The 16,232-nt window shown below is 51.7% G+C and overlaps 4 protein-coding genes across 4 annotated transcripts; 1 reads left to right on the top strand and 3 right to left on the bottom strand.

Annotated features, from left to right (window-relative positions):
* The first annotated feature begins 1,748 nt into the window (after positions 1–1,748).
* On the top strand, positions 1,749–4,275 carry SMAC4_00973 (uncharacterized protein). Its single transcript, XM_003350035.2, has one exon. The coding sequence runs from the start codon at positions 2,100–2,102 to the stop codon at positions 3,969–3,971; it is 1,872 nt and encodes a 623-aa protein (XP_003350083.1). The 5' UTR covers positions 1,749–2,099; the 3' UTR covers positions 3,972–4,275.
* An 89-nt stretch (positions 4,276–4,364) lies between these two features.
* Positions 4,365–5,857, bottom strand: SMAC4_00974 (uncharacterized protein; the record flags this gene model as incomplete). The annotated part of the gene is made up of 3 exons (XM_066089522.1): positions 4,365–5,073; positions 5,154–5,221; positions 5,252–5,857. The coding sequence occupies 3 exons, from the start codon at positions 5,855–5,857 to the stop codon at positions 4,446–4,448; spliced, it is 1,302 nt and encodes a 433-aa protein (XP_065946563.1). The 3' UTR covers positions 4,365–4,445.
* Positions 5,858–6,501: 644 nt separating this feature from the next.
* On the bottom strand, positions 6,502–9,855 carry SMAC4_00975 (uncharacterized protein). The gene is made up of 2 exons (XM_003350037.2): positions 6,955–9,855; positions 6,502–6,883 (listed from the first exon to the last, which is right to left on the bottom strand). Exons 1-2 carry the CDS (start codon positions 9,066–9,068, stop codon positions 6,865–6,867), a joined length of 2,133 nt encoding a protein of 710 aa, XP_003350085.1. The 5' UTR covers positions 9,069–9,855; the 3' UTR covers positions 6,502–6,864.
* A 269-nt stretch (positions 9,856–10,124) lies between these two features.
* Positions 10,125–13,660, bottom strand: SMAC4_00976 (uncharacterized protein). The gene is made up of 3 exons (XM_066089523.1): positions 13,258–13,660; positions 12,140–13,195; positions 10,125–12,056 (listed from the first exon to the last, which is right to left on the bottom strand). The coding sequence occupies exons 1-3, from the start codon at positions 13,367–13,369 to the stop codon at positions 10,780–10,782; spliced, it is 2,445 nt and encodes an 814-aa protein (XP_065946564.1). The 5' UTR covers positions 13,370–13,660; the 3' UTR covers positions 10,125–10,779.
* Positions 13,661–16,232: the final 2,572 nt, after the last annotated feature.

A 16,232-nucleotide genomic window follows, 5' to 3' on the forward strand; every position in this document is an offset into this window, starting at 1 on the left:
CTTCTTGGAGAAGTCCGTGTGACACCCTGGATGAACTTGAAGCATTGCCACGGCTCACACGCGGCTATGTCAACTCTCTATCATAATGCTTCAAGGGGGGCCGGCCAGCCAACCGAAGCAAGGGTCACGACACGGTCCGGTTGCGGGAGAGAGACCTTTGCTTTGGCGGGTACGCAGGGCACAGGGCGGGGATGGAGGCAGGGGTAGGGGGTGGTTATGGTGAGTGCTGGTGCATGTGGTGAGTGGCGAATGGTGCGACGATCGAGTTAACGACAGCTCTTGTTTCCCATGGGGTACTTGGTGAATGGCTGTTAAGGGTCCCTCAAGTCTGTCTGCCGGAGATGATGACCAATTGGCAAACCACATCTATCTGCAAACGTTATCTCGAGGAACTCGACATGCCAAGTATACCAAGCTTTTGACCCCAGCCCAAAATCGCAATGAAGAAAGCAAGAACTGATTCGAACTCACAGTGGAAAGGAAAGCCTGGATGACTAAAGAGTTCCGGGACAGCCAGTCTTTGTCGTGCAATTGGTGACTGTTTTGCTACGATATAGGCAAGGACGGCCCACACCACGCCTTGTCGTCGACAAGTGGAGAAGACGACCTCCGTTAACGGCGGCTTTGGTGTCATCCGTCGATCAAACCAAGACTGCGCTAATGAGAATAAAGTTAGCGTTGCACGAGCTGCCTGTAATTCGGGAAGCGCATCGCATCATCTCGACAAGGAAGGGACGGGACTCCGCTTTCCTCGTTGACGTTCTTGCTTTTGAGGGTTCTTTCCATTTGCTGGATGACGCTTGCCCATTTTTGAGGTGCTTGGAAATTATCAACCGAGGGTACCTACCTAGAGATGGGACTGAGGTTGAAGTCGACCATGGCTTGTACCAATGACTACCGGAACCCCATTCCAGCATCAACAACCGAAAATGATGCAGAAACAGAGGGAACCACGAGGACAACGAAGTGGTCATCCACTTGAACACTTTGACAACTTGGCGCATCTTCTATCACAGCTTGGCCTCCAAGCCACCTTTTTGCCTTCTTTCTCCTTTTGTCTGACAGATGACTGTCGTCGTGGGCTAGAATACCAGAGCTGTACCAGAGGTAAAAGTACCCGACCAGGCTGTGTCCGCGGGTCCCCAACATTGTGGGAGGTTACATTTGACTGGCCGGTGAGTACCTATTCGATACAATATTCCCAGGCCAAGAAGCGTCCAAGAACACCCCCGCCTCTGCCACGACAATTGGGGTCAATGGGGTCAATGGCGGATGGATGCTCCATGTGTGACGCTGTCTCCATGGAACCACCCTCCGCTAGTTCCCCTACACCCACATAACCACCACAAGAACACACTTCCATTTCCATCACCGTTCAAGTTAATGCATAGCAAATGGCATGGCCCACACCGGACAGGCTCGTCCGGCCACGCCAGCCGATGAGGCGTCAGTCAGCCAGCTTTCGAGAAGCGAGTGCAAGAGGAGGGGAAGCTCCAAAGAGAAAGCTGCCGTAAGCGAGTTCCCATTCAAATAACGGTTAGGCTCAGAAGAAGAAAGTCCTACACAATACCATTTGGCTTTGTAAGTGACTCAGAAGTCTGTTTTCTTTGTTAGGAATAGCTCCAGCCAGCCGCACCACATCCCTTTCCACCTCCTCCGATGGAGCTATTCCCAAGATAGCTCAGCGGCTACACCTACACCCCCATGGTCCATCATGGTATTCTTGGCGGTGGGCATGCAGCCGTTTAGAATAGTGTGTACCAAACAGAGGAAAGATTCCCTACCTTTTCTGTGGGAGGTATAAGGGAACGGCATGATCCACGCCCTTTGTGCCACATTCTAGTTGGGCATTCGACTTGCTATTTGGTATTTTAACTTATTAGTCTACTCCTCAACCCCCTCCATACCTCCCAGAAGTCTCAACATACACACTACGTCTCCATCACTTCCAAGTTTCGACTGGTCATCGACCCATAGGAGATCCATTCTTCAGAACCTCTCTCCAGACTATTTTCGGTCCTGCCGGTTTTCCATTATCCAGTGTCAGACTCTTGCTCTCATCAACCATCGTACCAGCTTGTCTGGCCACGACCACCGCAATGGTTTACAGGCAGGCCTTTGTGGCCGGAATCATCTCCTCTAACGCCTCCTGTCCTAGTGAACTCGGCAGCGAGCTAGGATCCGGACCGAATGCCGGTAACAAACTAGCTCCTTACCAAAGGTCCAACATCGACATCAACGTTACAAACCATTACAGCTCCAAGGTCTATACATCTTCCTCACCTATCGTTGGCGATGTCACCATCACAACCAAGCGAGATGTTCGTTTCGACTCCATCGAAATCATCCTGATCGGAAACACAAGGACAAGGACAGAGGGTGTGAACTCACCCGCCGAGATTGCACATACCTTCCTCAAGCTGGTCATGCCCATTCCATCATCAACATATCCGGTGCCGAGGGTGTTGGAGAACGGCAGGACATTGACAATCCCCTTCAACTTCGTCATCCCAAACCAACTGACCATCGGTGCCTGCAACCACAACGTGCAAACCGACCAAGTGCGAGATCAGCATGTTCTGCTACCACCAAGCATGGGGAAGGAGTGGGAGAAGGACGACATGTCACCTACCATGGCCTCAGTTGAATACATTATCAAAGCCAGGGTATTTCGCCAGCCGAACGTGGGAGGAAAGCGGGTCAGGATCATGGAAGCTAGAAAGTCCATCCAGGTGCTGCCCGCTTCGCCCGAGGAACCGCCTCTCAACATCACCGAAAACGACAAGCTCTACTGCATGTACAAGAAGAAGTCCCTACGGAAATTACTCTCCACCAAAATCGGAACCCTGACCGCCGAAGCCATCCAGCCACGGGCCGCCATCCTCCAACCCAACGGTCGAACACTGACCTCCATCCCCATGGCCCAGATCCGACTCAAGTACGAGCCCACCTCAGCATCGCAACAACTCCTCACTCCACCCACGATCACCAACATCTCCGGCAAGGTCACCGCCCACACCTTCTATAATTCCGGCACGGTGCCTACGTTCCCTAACATGGGTGACTGGACTGCAGATTTCTCGACAGAAAAGCGCGGAGTTTATTCGACTTCCGTGCCGCTGCGCAAGATCTCCGTGGCCCAGCAGCCGACCTGGCACCAGCACCATTACTCGCTCGAGAGGCGAGATTCTGGTTACGCCAGCGATTTCAGCACCCCTCGGTATCACAACAACAGTTCCTCCGAAGGCGAAACCACCCCCGGTACCGACACCGAAAACCGCCAACTTACAACCCAACTACCACCATCACCAACCCCGAAACCAACCAAGTCCTCCTCCTCCTCCTCCTCCTCCTCAAAGAAATCCAAATCCTCCTCCGGATCACCAATCTTCTTCACCACAACCCTCCCTGTCCCCATCCCCCTCGACTTGCCGCTCGACAAACGGACCTTCATCCCGACCTTCCACTCCTGCATCGCCTCGCGCGTCTACACCCTGACGCTCTCCATCACGGCTTCCGTTTCAGCTTCAGGCAGCGCCAGCACCACGTTCTCCTTGACCATGCCGCTGCAAGTAGCGGTGGAATGGGATCCTACCCAACAGGAAGAGCAGAGGGTGGATGGTCAGGGCTTACCGCATTTTGAGTCGTTGTATGGTGGTACTTATGGTACTTATGGGACTGGTATGGGGATGGGGATGGGGATGGTGACGAGCCAGGAAGAAGAAGAGGCGGAGGGGGCGGATGCGGATGCGCATTTGCGGCCGAGGGTCATTGGGCTGCCGCCCGATGAGTGGTATCGGGAGAGGAGCGAGATGCAGATGCCAATGCAAATGCAGAGGACGGGGCAGATGGAGGGAATAAGGGGAATGGGAAGGCAAAGGGAGACAGGTAGTGGTAGTCAGGGACGGGAGGTGAGAGTGGATGAAGGAGGGGGGTTGCCAGGGTATGGGGAGGCCATTCTTACGAGGTGAATCCCTTTTTTCCGTTTTATTGTTTTATTTTCGTTTTCTTTCTTCTTCTTTTTTTTTTTCTCATCTCCGCGGGCGTGTTAATGTTGGTTATCGGCATATACGGACTGGAAAATAAGTGCGAATACCGGATGGAAGATGATACCATGGCGTGGATATGGACAGCAAATTCCCTTGACTGGACAAGGATGCAGGTTGTACTATGATTTGTTTACTTTCCCCCTTTTTTCTATCTGGGTGACGATAAGGGGTATAATGGATAATACACGATTTTGAACAGCCGATAGTTCGTTAACATGCATGAGAACACCAAACTCATCCCCATTATACATGCTTCTCTATGTTGTTTCTCAATAACCACCTCGCATGCATTCCTGTTTTCAATATGTATGGTGCCATCCTCGTTAACGGTATAACCCAAATCCACATCACCACTTTTTACCCCATTGTACAAACAACACCAACAAAACCAACCCATCACAACTCAACAACCTGAACAGGATTAACCACCCTTCCCGTATTCCCATAAGTAACACTGGAATTCACCAACAGACCCCCATTATTCGTCCCCGGCCCTTGCATAACCCACTTCCAAACAACAGCAGTGGCCCCATACCAAATCACCCTTGCGGCATCCATCAGGTCCATCCCGACTCTCTCAATAATTTCCACCAGATACAAACTCAACGCCACCCCAAAATAAACCGGCAACAGCAAGATATTCACCAAATTCGTCGGCCTCTGCTTCACCAGCATCTTGGAAGGTTCCTGATTCGGCGAGGCAGACTGAACAGAGGCTGAAGAAGCCGGCGGGAAAGAAAACAACGAGGGAAAAGCCGGCGGAAACGGAACGTCAGCGCCGCGCGCCATGAGCGACTCGTACGCCCGCTGGCACTCGTCGTAGTAGACGGCTTCGCTGCCGGCGCCCCAGTGGATGTGGCCGAAGACGTGTAGCTTAGGCTTGACGCGCCAGAGCTCAGCGAGAAGGCCGGCGCAGCCGAGGTCGAGGTCGAGGTGGTGGCGGGGAGGGGTGTGCGTGATTAGGATGTCGGTTTCGAGGGGGATGCGGTTCGTCCAGGGGTGATCGGGGCGGTCGTATTGGAATCTGCGGAGGTGGTAAGCGGTGTAAGTCAGATGGAAAGACAAGTAAGGGAAAAGAGACGGGAACGAGGACAAAAAACTCACGCATGCTCCGGCCCACCACACCTCGGCACCCCTCCCCATCCCCAAACATTCAACTTCCTCCCCTTCGCCTTCCCCTCAAAGAACGCAATCGTCATCACCCCTTCCCCTTCACCTTCACCTTCACCTCCGTTTCCACCCATCCCCATCCCCATTCCATCCAGATAATGTACCCCCTCAGGCCACCTTAACTTCCCATCACCACCATCCATGTCCCCAAAAACACTCCCAGTCAACACCCTCCTCGCGCCCTCCTCCGGGCGATCATCAAACCACCCATCATGATTCCCCCCGATCACCAACACCTTTTCAAACCCCTTCTGCCTCTTAACTTCACCTAACCAATCCAATTGCCGCTGAATCCCCTCTTTGGACCCATCATCAGTTAAATCCCCCGCGTGGATTAACAGTCCTCCTTCTCCCCCCTCTGGGATTTTTTCGAGCGATAGTTCCGTGTCGTGCGTGTCGGAGATGCAGACCACGCGGATTGGAGATAAGTTGGAAGGAGGGTGGAAGACGTGGCCTCTGAGAAAGAGAAAGAGACGGTAGAGGTGAGAGATAACAAGGCGGAGGAGGGGGAGGGGGATGGGAATTATGTAAAGGGGGAAGGATTGGAGGTTGGTGAGGAGGTGGTTTAGGGGCGTTGGGGGGTCCCATTCATCTGGGCGGAGGAGGCGGAGGCGTTGGAGGGTTTTTGTGATGCCCATGGCCTCTTTCGGATTTGTTTGGTGAGTTGGAAATTTGGTTCGGTGAGGTTGAAGATAAGGTATGATTGATTCCCCGGAGAAGAGAGCGGTAGGTGGCGTGGAGATTGCAGTGACGTGTTCGGGTAGTACAACCCTCGAGAGCTGTCTTCCTACGGGCAGTTTGTCCACTTCAGCGGATGGGTATGCTATGCTTCGTCTCTTGGGCCCTTGAGTTAATGGCGGGTGTCGATGTATTTATCAACACCGGAGTTCTGATATGGTAAAAGACGGTATAAGTTGTCCGGGTACGGTGCCCCTCAGTGATGTGGTTGGGCAGAAGTTGGCGATGAAATGATTAAAGACCGGGGCGAAGAGGATGGGAGAGATGAAAACAGCCCAAGACGACGGGAACTGCCCGGAGCCGGGCCTACCTGCCCCGCTGCGCGTAATGCATTAGGGTACCTGAAAGCCCCTGTACTTTTGCAGATCCCAACATGGTGTTAGCGCTTTCCCTCATGACGGCCGTTACAATACGATAACAGACTGTAAAGGTTGACCAGATTCACCAGAATAACCTGAACTTGGAGTAGGACACTGCCTTCTCGTTGCCTTATGTAGAACGTATTGCCTCTAGCAGCTCCTCATTGAAGGTATCACGAGAGGATGTTCCCATGACGCTGGTAAGAGGATTATGTCATTTTGCTACCTTACATCTATCGACGATATTTGATGTCTTTCAATGTCTCATACGGTGGTACGCTAACTAAACTCGCGGGTATAATGATCGCTCTTGTGTTCTGTTGTTTATTTTCCCTTCCTTTATCGGCTTGCTCATTCCAAGACACCCACCCACCAGGCATTACAACATATACATAACGACCTCCCTCCTGTTTGTGCGCCGTAATACTTCAAGAAACGAAAAAAAGAGTAATAACCAATATTCAAAACCCGCCGCGTGAAAGGACGCTCGCTGCCGTCTGTCGTGCATCCATCGGTCCCACGCTGAAATGTATAGTGCTGAAAAAGATTTAATCGACCTTGATGGCTCTGTATTTTAGCAAGTTAGCAAACCATTCTCTTTTCACACAGCACAGGACATGAAAATCATAAAGACTCACCCGTATATCCTCCTCACAAAAGCATAAGCAGTCAAGAACCCCACCGTGCCCGTCAACAGGCCATACACACAACACGCCATAAAGCTGTAACTGAAAAACAGCATCGAGCTGAGCAGTCCCGTGATGTGCAGCTTGGCAAAGTAATACCACACGCAGTACAGAAACACCCAGACGGCGCTCCCGCCACCGATGAAGAAGCTCTGCCACCACCAGTGGTAGTTCTCGGCACAGAGCTGGATGTAGATGCTCACCACCGTCACCTCGGCGACCGTCACGACCAGGATAGCCAGGACGACCGCCAGGAATCCAAACACGTAATAGTAGCCGCTCTTGTCCTGCCACATGCTCTGAAACACAAACAGCAATTCGATAAAAATGACGGCAAACGGTATCAAGCCCGCCAGCAGCACCGTTCGCAGACCGCGGAGATACCACGCCTGGACGGGTATCTGGCGCGGAATGGCACTAGTCTTGGTCGGGTGCTCCCAGGCGCCTTGCTTACGGACGAAGCCGTACCAAGATCCCACGTAAACCAGGGGCACCTGGACGCAGAGCCACAAGAAGATGATGGCAACCAGCGTGCCGAACGGGATGGCGGTGCTGGAGGCCTGGGCCCAAACGAACAGGTTGAGGATGAAGACGATGGTGAACAAAAGTCCCGGGAAGAGGACGGCGGTGACGACCATGTTCTGGCGCCAGCGTTGGCCGCCAAAGGTCTTGTATACGCGTGCCGAGAAGTAGCCGGAAAACAAACCGGCAAACACAAAGAGGCCGACGCCGAAGCTAACGAAACCGCCGCGGTAGCTGGGATTGAGAATGCCGAGCGCGCTCAGAAGGACGAGGCCGATGGCCATGAAGAGCAGCTGCATTCCGGAACCGACCAGCGGGGCGAGCAGGTGGCCGTAGGCGGGCGTGCGGAAGACGTCGGCGTGGAGGAGTTTCCAGCCCGTGATGTCCTCGAGGGCTTCGTCGTCGCCATCAACGTCGGAAAGACCGTCGGGGCCAACCTCTTGTTCCAAAAGCCCCGGTACTTTCTCGGTAGCCGAGGTGACCTTGGTCCTGCGCTTGGCTTCCACGTCGGCTGATCTGGCCTTGTATCCCCTGATTTCGGACCGGATGGTCTTGGCGACCACCATAAACACGACACCGGTCAAGACGCCGCAGATGATGACTGAGTTGACGATGGCCAGCCAGTGGATCTTGTGTCCATCCTCCTGGTTGACAAAGTAGAGATCCCACCGTCTATGCCATTCGATCGAGGTATCCTCGCGAAAGTAAACTGAGTAACTGTATGGGATGGTGAGCTTCGCATCGTCGTCATAAGTTTCATCGTCCTCGACATAGTACGCTGACCCGGGGCTCAACTCCATCGTCTTGTTGGGCGCCAGGTAGAGCTCGAAGTTCTGCTCCACGTCTTGCAGGTTCGCCGGGCATCCGTCAGCATTCTTCTTCACATCCGGACCCACGCTCTTGGTATACACCTCAAATCCAACCACGACCTTGCTTCCCCTCTCTCCGTCTTTGCCGGGGGCCTTACGATACCGGATCACGATGGTATGGTGGTTGTTGAGGTAGTAGCGGGGACGACCCGATGAAAGATCCGTGTAACCGAGCTTAAACCCAGCAGCGTAATACTTGCGTGTCTTGTCGACAGTCACGAAGCTAGTAGCGCCGGGGAGGTTGTCGACGATCCACTCGACCACATAGCCATCGCGGACGAGTTGGCGGGCCCGCTTCAGCTCCTTCCGGGTGATCTCGCGGTTGCAGAGGAGGTTGCACCCAGAATCGTGCTTCATCCTGAGCTCCATGTCGGAAACCTTGATGCGATCGCCGCGCAACACCTCGCCGAGATTGAGCGGGATGCTCTGTCCGCTCAGCAGCCCGCCGAACTTGTGCTCGCCCGTGGGTGGACAGACGAAGGGTAGATCGTAGTAGGCATACTGAAGCTGAGTGTTGTCCGAGTAGACCTTGTTGACGAGAAGGGGGATGGCCTCGTCTTCCTTGTAGCTCTTGACGGACCAGCCTGGGATGTAGAAGGCATGGACCTGGTGACAGAGAAGAAGGGCGAAGAAGGCTACCCACCGTAGCCTGAAGGCCCCAATGGTCCGCTCCATTGTTGTGTAGTTCCCGTTCGATGGTGTAGTTTCCCCCTGTTGATATTGTTGTTGCAATTCAAGTCATACAATGGGTTAGAGTTGTGTCGATAATTAGGGGTGATGCTGTTACGTGGATCCCGAGGGACGGCAAGCTTATCGTCGGGTAGAGAGAGGTAGGTACCGATCGATGTACAAAGTGTAAATAAACGGGCCGGATACCCGCGGGAAAGCTCGTATTCCCTTGTTAACGGGTGAACCCCGCTCGTCTTCAGTCAAAGGGAATCGACAAGCCGTTTGGGATAATGTCTCGCAGAATAGTGAAGTTATCAACGTGTCTGGTATGAAGTTCGGGTGTCGGGGACGAGGATGGATGGGGAGCGTGATCGTGATCGTGATCTCTCGTGGGTCTAGCGGAGTCTCGGCGGACAGCTTGTTGATTCTCTGGGGTTCCAGAAAAAAGGGGTCCTCTTGTTTAGTGCCGGTGATCCCTACAGCAACACGAACATGTGCCTGTGTAAAGTGAGGGTTGAGGGTCCAGTTCGGGGAAAAGGGGAGGCGCGTCCCTTGAGAAGGGGGAAAGGTGTCACGGTCACAGAAGAGGAAGAACGAATGGAACTGGTACAGAGTACCACAAGTCGAGCGTCGAGTTGGACAAACGAGTGCAGGCGTAGTAAGGAATTGGGTGAGAGATAGTAAGAGGTACCTAAACAACTCCACTGGGCCACGAAGCCAGGCAAAGTCTTGAGTCGCGGATTCCTTCAGAGTTGGAGTTTTGTGTTTGACGGTTAAAAGAAGGTGTTCAGGCCAAAGATCATCCAATGCATTTGACAGTGACCGTCCGTGGGGGAAGACCACCCTGGAGGGAAGTCCCGTCGGGGGAAATGAGCGGGCGAATGAGAAAGGATTGTGGGGCACGAGCTTGCGTGGTCTCTCCAGCTCGCTTATCCCCTTTAGGAATAGCGTTTGCAACAGCCGCTTTGGTGCTTGGACCAAGCAATCCATAACTTAATTAAGCTCATTAAGACGCCTTGGCATTTCTCCTCTTATTCCTCCTCCACTGCATATACACGAAACATAACATTGACGCTCGATGGCTTTGATGAAGCCGATATGCTTGACACTTTTTAGTTCTAGTTGATCTTGTTTTCCATCATGATGGAGTATCAGCTTCTTCAAGGGCGTTTCTGTCCCGGCTATGTCTTTGAAAATTCACGACCAATGTCTCGACTATTCTCGCAGAGCCCGATGCTAGTGCTAGGGGGAGGACGGTCAGGTAACGTCCAAGCAATGTGAACTGATTGTATATATCCGATAACTCTTCATGACGGATTGACAAAAGAAATCAATGAACAATGCAAATAGGCAAGAAAACATTGCCATGGTGTATTTTGTGACGACCAAGCAGATGATAAAGATTGTCTGGTTACCCTGGATGTAACTTGCTACTCAAACCTCCAGGGTAAGGTAAACAAGGCAGTGATGCCCACATCCTCCAGCTGTCTACCGATATCATGAGACCCAAGTTGATCCAACCCACCTCCTGCCAGCCCCAAGATATAGGAAAAGAAAAAAAATCAAATCGCTAACCAAACCCCAGCTTTTAACCAAAACAAACCACCCTCCTCACCACAACTCATAAACTGCAACTGAAACCATCACATCATTGACAAAGGAAAACTCCCAAAAGCTAGAACGTAGCTGACTTCCACTCAACCCTACCCTATCTACCCTATCCCTCAGTATCAGCATGATGCTCTTCATCCGAGTATTCCCCACCTCTGCTGACTGCCACTTTCTGTATCGACGTCTTATTTCTTATCCTTGGACTCTTAAGGCTTTTTGGACTCCTTGGACTAGTAACCACCCCTTGTGATGTTTGAGGTCTTCGTTTCTTGACTGCATCTGTGGCCCGCTTGCCTGCTTTGATTTGCTTCCTTCGCTTGACCGCGGATGATGTGGCTGCTGCTGCTGCTTCTGTAGCAGTGGCGCTAGTTGGTGTTGATGGAGGCAGTTGTTGTTTGTCTCTGATCTCGCTGTGATTTTCCGTTTCATCCTTTCCCTCTTGCAGCATCTTTTGCTTCCCTTTTTCTCTCTTTGTGTTCTCGGGCGTGTTGATTTCGACGTCCTTGCTCTGGCTATTAGAGACCGGGGTAAATAGACGGGTGCTACAACTAGTAGTAGGACGAGCCAACTCCGAGCTTTGTATTCCTCGACAGCTCAAAACAGCTGGTGTCCTCTTCGTCCCCCGCCCACTCTGCAACGACGAAGTCCTGTCACTCCCAAACGTCCGAGTTCGTGGGACATGGCCCACCACACCGCTGTAAATCTCTCCGCTGAGAGCGTGATGATGTTGAGGTTTGGGCGAATGTAGAAGAACAGGAGACATCAAGCCCGAGGAATGTTGTTCGTAGTCTGTCTCATCCGAGTCATCCTCGACACCTGTATCAAGGATATACGACCGCTGTTGTCCGCCGACCGCCCTCCCAAACGACCCGGCATTGATCGGCGTGGTGGCCCATGAGGAGCAACGACAATGCTGCTGGTTCTGAATTGGAATCGGGCTGGCTACCTGCTCGAAAAGTGTATTCGAGTCCAACAGCCCGGGTAGCTGAGTGCCGTGTGCACCATAGCCAAAATCATTGAACAGTAACTCTTCCTCGCTTTCGCCGGTATGGCGCTGGTGACCCTTGATGGAGGATGCATCTGTGGATATGTAGTCGTCAATGTTGAAGTTATCCGGAGCTTCTGGTATCGGGAGGAACGTCAAGCTTGGTAATTGCGGGGCACTTTTGAACGATGTTTGGCTCAGGTTGACCGAGGTATCAGCTGTGTGTTGGGATCTTGAGGGTGAAGACGGGTTTGATCTCAAGTCCGAAATTGAGAGAGTCGAGGATGAGCTCGACCACGGTCGCTCGTGATGATATTCTGGGTTCACCGCAAAGCACTTTACTGACGAGGCGTTTGATGTTGGACTATGGTCTCCAGGGGCAGATTGCTCCTCGTTTGCTGAACCAAAAGAATTTTACACGTTAGAACAAAACCATCTCCCGAGTAAACAATCAAAAGCCGGAATAAGTTAGGGTACTTACGGGATAATGATGCAGGTTTGATAATCTCTGGCGGTGCCAAAGACAGAGAGGCACCAAGAGCGGACGGTTTCAATGTAATGGGAGAAAAGGATCTGAGGGGCCATTCGATGACAGGAGGGAGGTCCGATACTTCGGTTTCCTGCTCGGTGGTGGCGGCTATTGTCTGAACGCTGGTGCCACTGTTCGATTCGACGGGCAAATAGGTATTGACAGACTTGGATCGTTGCAAGTTGCAGTTCGCTGGTAGCCGTGGACCTAGGGAGAGGGCGCCATCTGGATGTTCGTAAGCAGAAACTTGTCTGCCATGGGAGGTTGTTGCCCGTGATGGGATCGGGGAGTGGGCCGGGTTGGTCGACAAGTCAACAGAAAGTTTTGACGCCAGTGTTCGTGTCCTGGCTCTGTGAATGCTTGGTTCCGCTTCAAGTTGCTTTGTGATCTCATCCGCCTTCGACTTCTCAAAGATCATGGAGGAGCGGGCATAGAATGCCTTGACAGAGGGTGAGTCCAGGTTGTGACCGTTTTCTCCCAAATTCCTCTCTGCAACATCTTCGCCGTAATCTCTGGTGCCTGTAGCTTTTATCCGTATCTTGAAGTTGATAGGCTTAATCTCCGAGTGGGCTTCTATGATATCCCTGTAACGGCTTCCGGTATTGCTGACGATCGAGTTACTCCTTGAATGAACAGAAGGAGCTACTTGTGGCTGGGAAAGAACTTTGGCATCAATCCCATTCTGTGAAACTGATCGGGCAAGTGGCGAAGTCTCGGGCCTGGCCATACGGAATGAAAGTGGAGGTGGTCTTCTATGCGGGCTTTTGGTATCCGGTGCAGCTCGTAAACTGCCACCGGCCCCTAGCGAGCGAGAAGGTGTCCGAAACCCATTCGGTGCCGAGCTCGGTCTCTCGATATCCTCCGCTCGAAAACCAGGGATAATGGGACTTGGCATCAGGAGTCCATCGGTCACTGATCCATCGTTTCTGACAGCAATCTGGGCCTGGTTGACATCTCGTGGGAGGATCTTGATGACGAGTGGTCCATTTCCTCGTGTCGGTTTCGTTCCTATCTTGGTTAGCAAATAATTTACATGACATTGCGATGGATGAGTGCGAATGACAGCTTACCTAGAACAGGGGGTGTTCCAGCAACCATAGACTCATAATCTAATGATTTGGGGGAGACATCCTCTTTGCTCTTGTTACCCGACCTCTTGCTGAATAGTCTAAGGAAGCCCATTGTATCGACCAGAAGCTGACATTAGCAGCCAGAAAGGACTGGAGTCAGTTCAAAGGTTTGATTGAGGTAAACACTCTGACGAAGTGAAGGTGATGTTTGGTATGTGGATAAGCGCAGATACCAAACTCGACTGAGTCTGGTATCCTGCTTCCAGAAGAGTACCTTGGTTTTGAGTCTTGCTCGTGTCGCACTCGCTGTAGGATATCAGAAGTGATAACCAGGGAAACCTTTACAAAATTTATGTTGTAGAAGATGAAATGTGAGAAGCGGAAAAGCAAGGGACAAAAGTTGGTAAGAAAAAACCGACAGGGTGGCAGAAGCGGATCGAGAAAAGGAGCAGAAGAAAAGAAAATGAAGAAGAGGAGGAAAAGGAAAAGCAGCAAAAAACGGCCGTGATTTCTTTCGAGGAGGACGGGTTTGCAAGCCACCGTTCCAGATCAAAGTTGATATGCCCCCATTACCTCAGTTTACCACGCAACACAGTGGCTGTTGAGGACGGAGGAAGGATATGTTCACTCAGCATCCCGCTGGCACGGCATGCCCAGCTGAGGCGCTAGGTTACGCCGTGGGGCTTCCGGGATGTTGCCATGATCAGAGGAGGCTCAGTGTCCGTGGAGTCTGCTTGTGCATAGTAGACAGTTAGACGAATTGACACTGGCTTTGTTCAAAGTGGTGAAAAGTTGGGATTGGTTGAAATTGGTTTGTCAAGGTTCCTATCTTGGGAGTTCCCGGTGCGAGGTAACACATTCGGGAGGATGAGTACATGTTGAGCGAGCGTGTCTGTTTCTGATTACCGTTCTCTCACACCGTATCTGGCATTTCTTGCCAGTCTTCACTTGTACTGACTGGGTGACGCTCATGACTGTGAAACGTCAAGCAACAGCCATTTGACATGGTAACTTTCCAGCTTTGGATGGGCGGGGAGGATGAGGCCACACGCAAGTTTGGTGTCTCGATTATTTCGAGCAGTGAGGCTGCCGTTTAGCGTTTGTTTGAAGTTGTCTATGGCTGATGATCTTCGATATTAGACCAACGGATGTGAACGTGGGTTGTCAATGAAAGATCTGTGAGGTACCCACCTGAGTAGTTTCCTTCCTGCGTTTGCTTTGCTTCTGCCACTTTCGCCTCCTGCCTCGTCCGCCTCGATGCAGTGGTGCGTTTGTTACAGAACTCGGGAAGGCGCTGTTTGTGGTCGGTGACTAGTCCAGCGTCATCATCTCAGCTGCACTTGCTGCTTTGGGTCAGTGGTAAATTACCATGGATGATTCATGTTACCATGGCCGAAGCACAAGCAAGACAAGCATCACTGATGATCCCATTTGGCTTTGTTGATCGAAGTAAACAAAAACGCAATCGAATCAAGGTTTCGAGAGGAAACTTGATTGTAAGTATGCGGGTGAGTTGTCTGGAACTCTGAAGAGTTGGGTGGGTAGTTAGGTACCACTCATGTCATCCCGAGAAGTAAGGGAGCTAGATGACCCCCTGGTCTTGTGGTATTTTCAGCAATCTTCACGGATGTCTGGCGCAAAGGATCGCTATTCTGTTTCCATCGTTCTAGCGGTTCAGGTAAAGCCAGGGGTTTTCGGCGCCCCTGTCATCATTAGAGGTACCCATGAGCCCATTAGCCATACATAGGGCCAGAGATATCTTGGCTTTTTCTCAGAAGCACGCCAAACGTTCGTATTCTTTCGGTTTACAAACGTTTGCAAAAGTCACACGTCCGGCACAGTATGATGTATGATGAGGCTAAACTTGGAATTAGATAAGGGGGCTCTCAAGGCCTGTCAGTAGTGTAATCATGATCTATTAAATCTAAGGAGTGAGCGATCAACGACAAGGAGGTTTCACGTACTTATCAGAGCCGGCTAGACCTGACTTCATCTCTTGCTGGGGATTGTTTTGCAAAAGAAATCAGGCGTGATCGCCCCAGTATCAGATCTCTTACCAGAAAGTCCAGCAGGTGCTTCAAGGGTTCGTACTATCCGCGGAGCCACCCGACCTCCTCCTCCACAAGAGCAATCAGAGAGACTGGCAAACTAGGTGACCCAAATAGCTCGCATTCCAAAGCAAAGGGCCCCTGCTAATTTCTTCCCGTTTGGCCCATGCCAGTCCCCGTCGGCAAAAGGGTTCTGCCTTGTTTCTACCTGCTTGCTCCAGCCGTTACCCATAGGGACGACCACTCAATCCTTGACTTGTGTTTTTGATCTTCGAGTTGCCCATTAAGCCCTCTTCCCGCTGGTAAGACGTTCTTTTTTGCAAAATCCCTCCGAATTCTTGAAACAAGTTGCACGGGTGGGTGTGCTAGTAACCAGGCCTCTTCTCGTATCACGTATCCGTTGCACCTGTGTGTCGATGTCATGTTGCTCGAATCTGGTCTTCGTCCTTGTCAACTATGCATGCCTGGGCCTTCCCCAGGAACCCATCTGTGGGGGCAAGTGTCACATATATAGTGGTCAGCGGGATAACAAAATTCCACCGGGGGCCGGTCAGGATCTTCCACAGTCCCGGTCCCGAGGAACTGGGCAATTCTATAATCAGACATTCCAGATACCCTACCAAACTGACGCATTCAGAGACTTCGATGGTTAATACGGGTTCCGAGCGTTTGGCTGTGACAAGTAATTGTTCTGTAATCCCTGTAAAATCTAAGTAAAACGACTTGATCTATGTCTAGCGCCGCCATAAGAAAAGTTCAAGCATGGTATATTCGTGGGTCTCACACATACGCTTGCTGATATTCGACCGTTTGCATCCCTTGAGCTGGACCTAGAACAAAAGACAAGGCAGAACCCCGGTGTAAGGCCTTATTCCAAATCTCCCAAAACCCGAGGCCAGGAGAGGACGCATCTCATCCACCCACTCT

This window comes from Sordaria macrospora, chromosome 3 (assembly GCF_033870435.1).
Source record: "Sordaria macrospora chromosome 3, complete sequence".
Lineage (NCBI taxonomy): Eukaryota > Fungi > Ascomycota > Sordariomycetes > Sordariales > Sordariaceae > Sordaria > Sordaria macrospora.

Excerpts from the sequence above, each read along its gene's own strand:
- SMAC4_00973 (XM_003350035.2), top strand. The coding sequence starts at position 2,100 with ATGGTTTACAGGCAGGCCTTTGTGGCCGGAATCATCTCCTCTAACGCC.
- SMAC4_00975 (XM_003350037.2), bottom strand. The coding sequence starts at position 9,068 with ATGGAGCGGACCATTGGGGCCTTCAGGCTACGGTGGGTAGCCTTCTTC.
- SMAC4_00976 (XM_066089523.1), bottom strand. The coding sequence starts at position 13,369 with ATGGGCTTCCTTAGACTATTCAGCAAGAGGTCGGGTAACAAGAGCAAA. Across the intron at positions 13,196-13,257 it reads TGGAACACCCCCTGTTCTAG|GAACGAAACCGACACGAGGA; the intron begins GTAAGCTGTCAT and ends TAACCAAGATAG. Across the intron at positions 12,057-12,139 it reads CAAACCTGCATCATTATCCC|CAAACGAGGAGCAATCTGCC; the intron begins GTAAGTACCCTA and ends CTTTTGGTTCAG.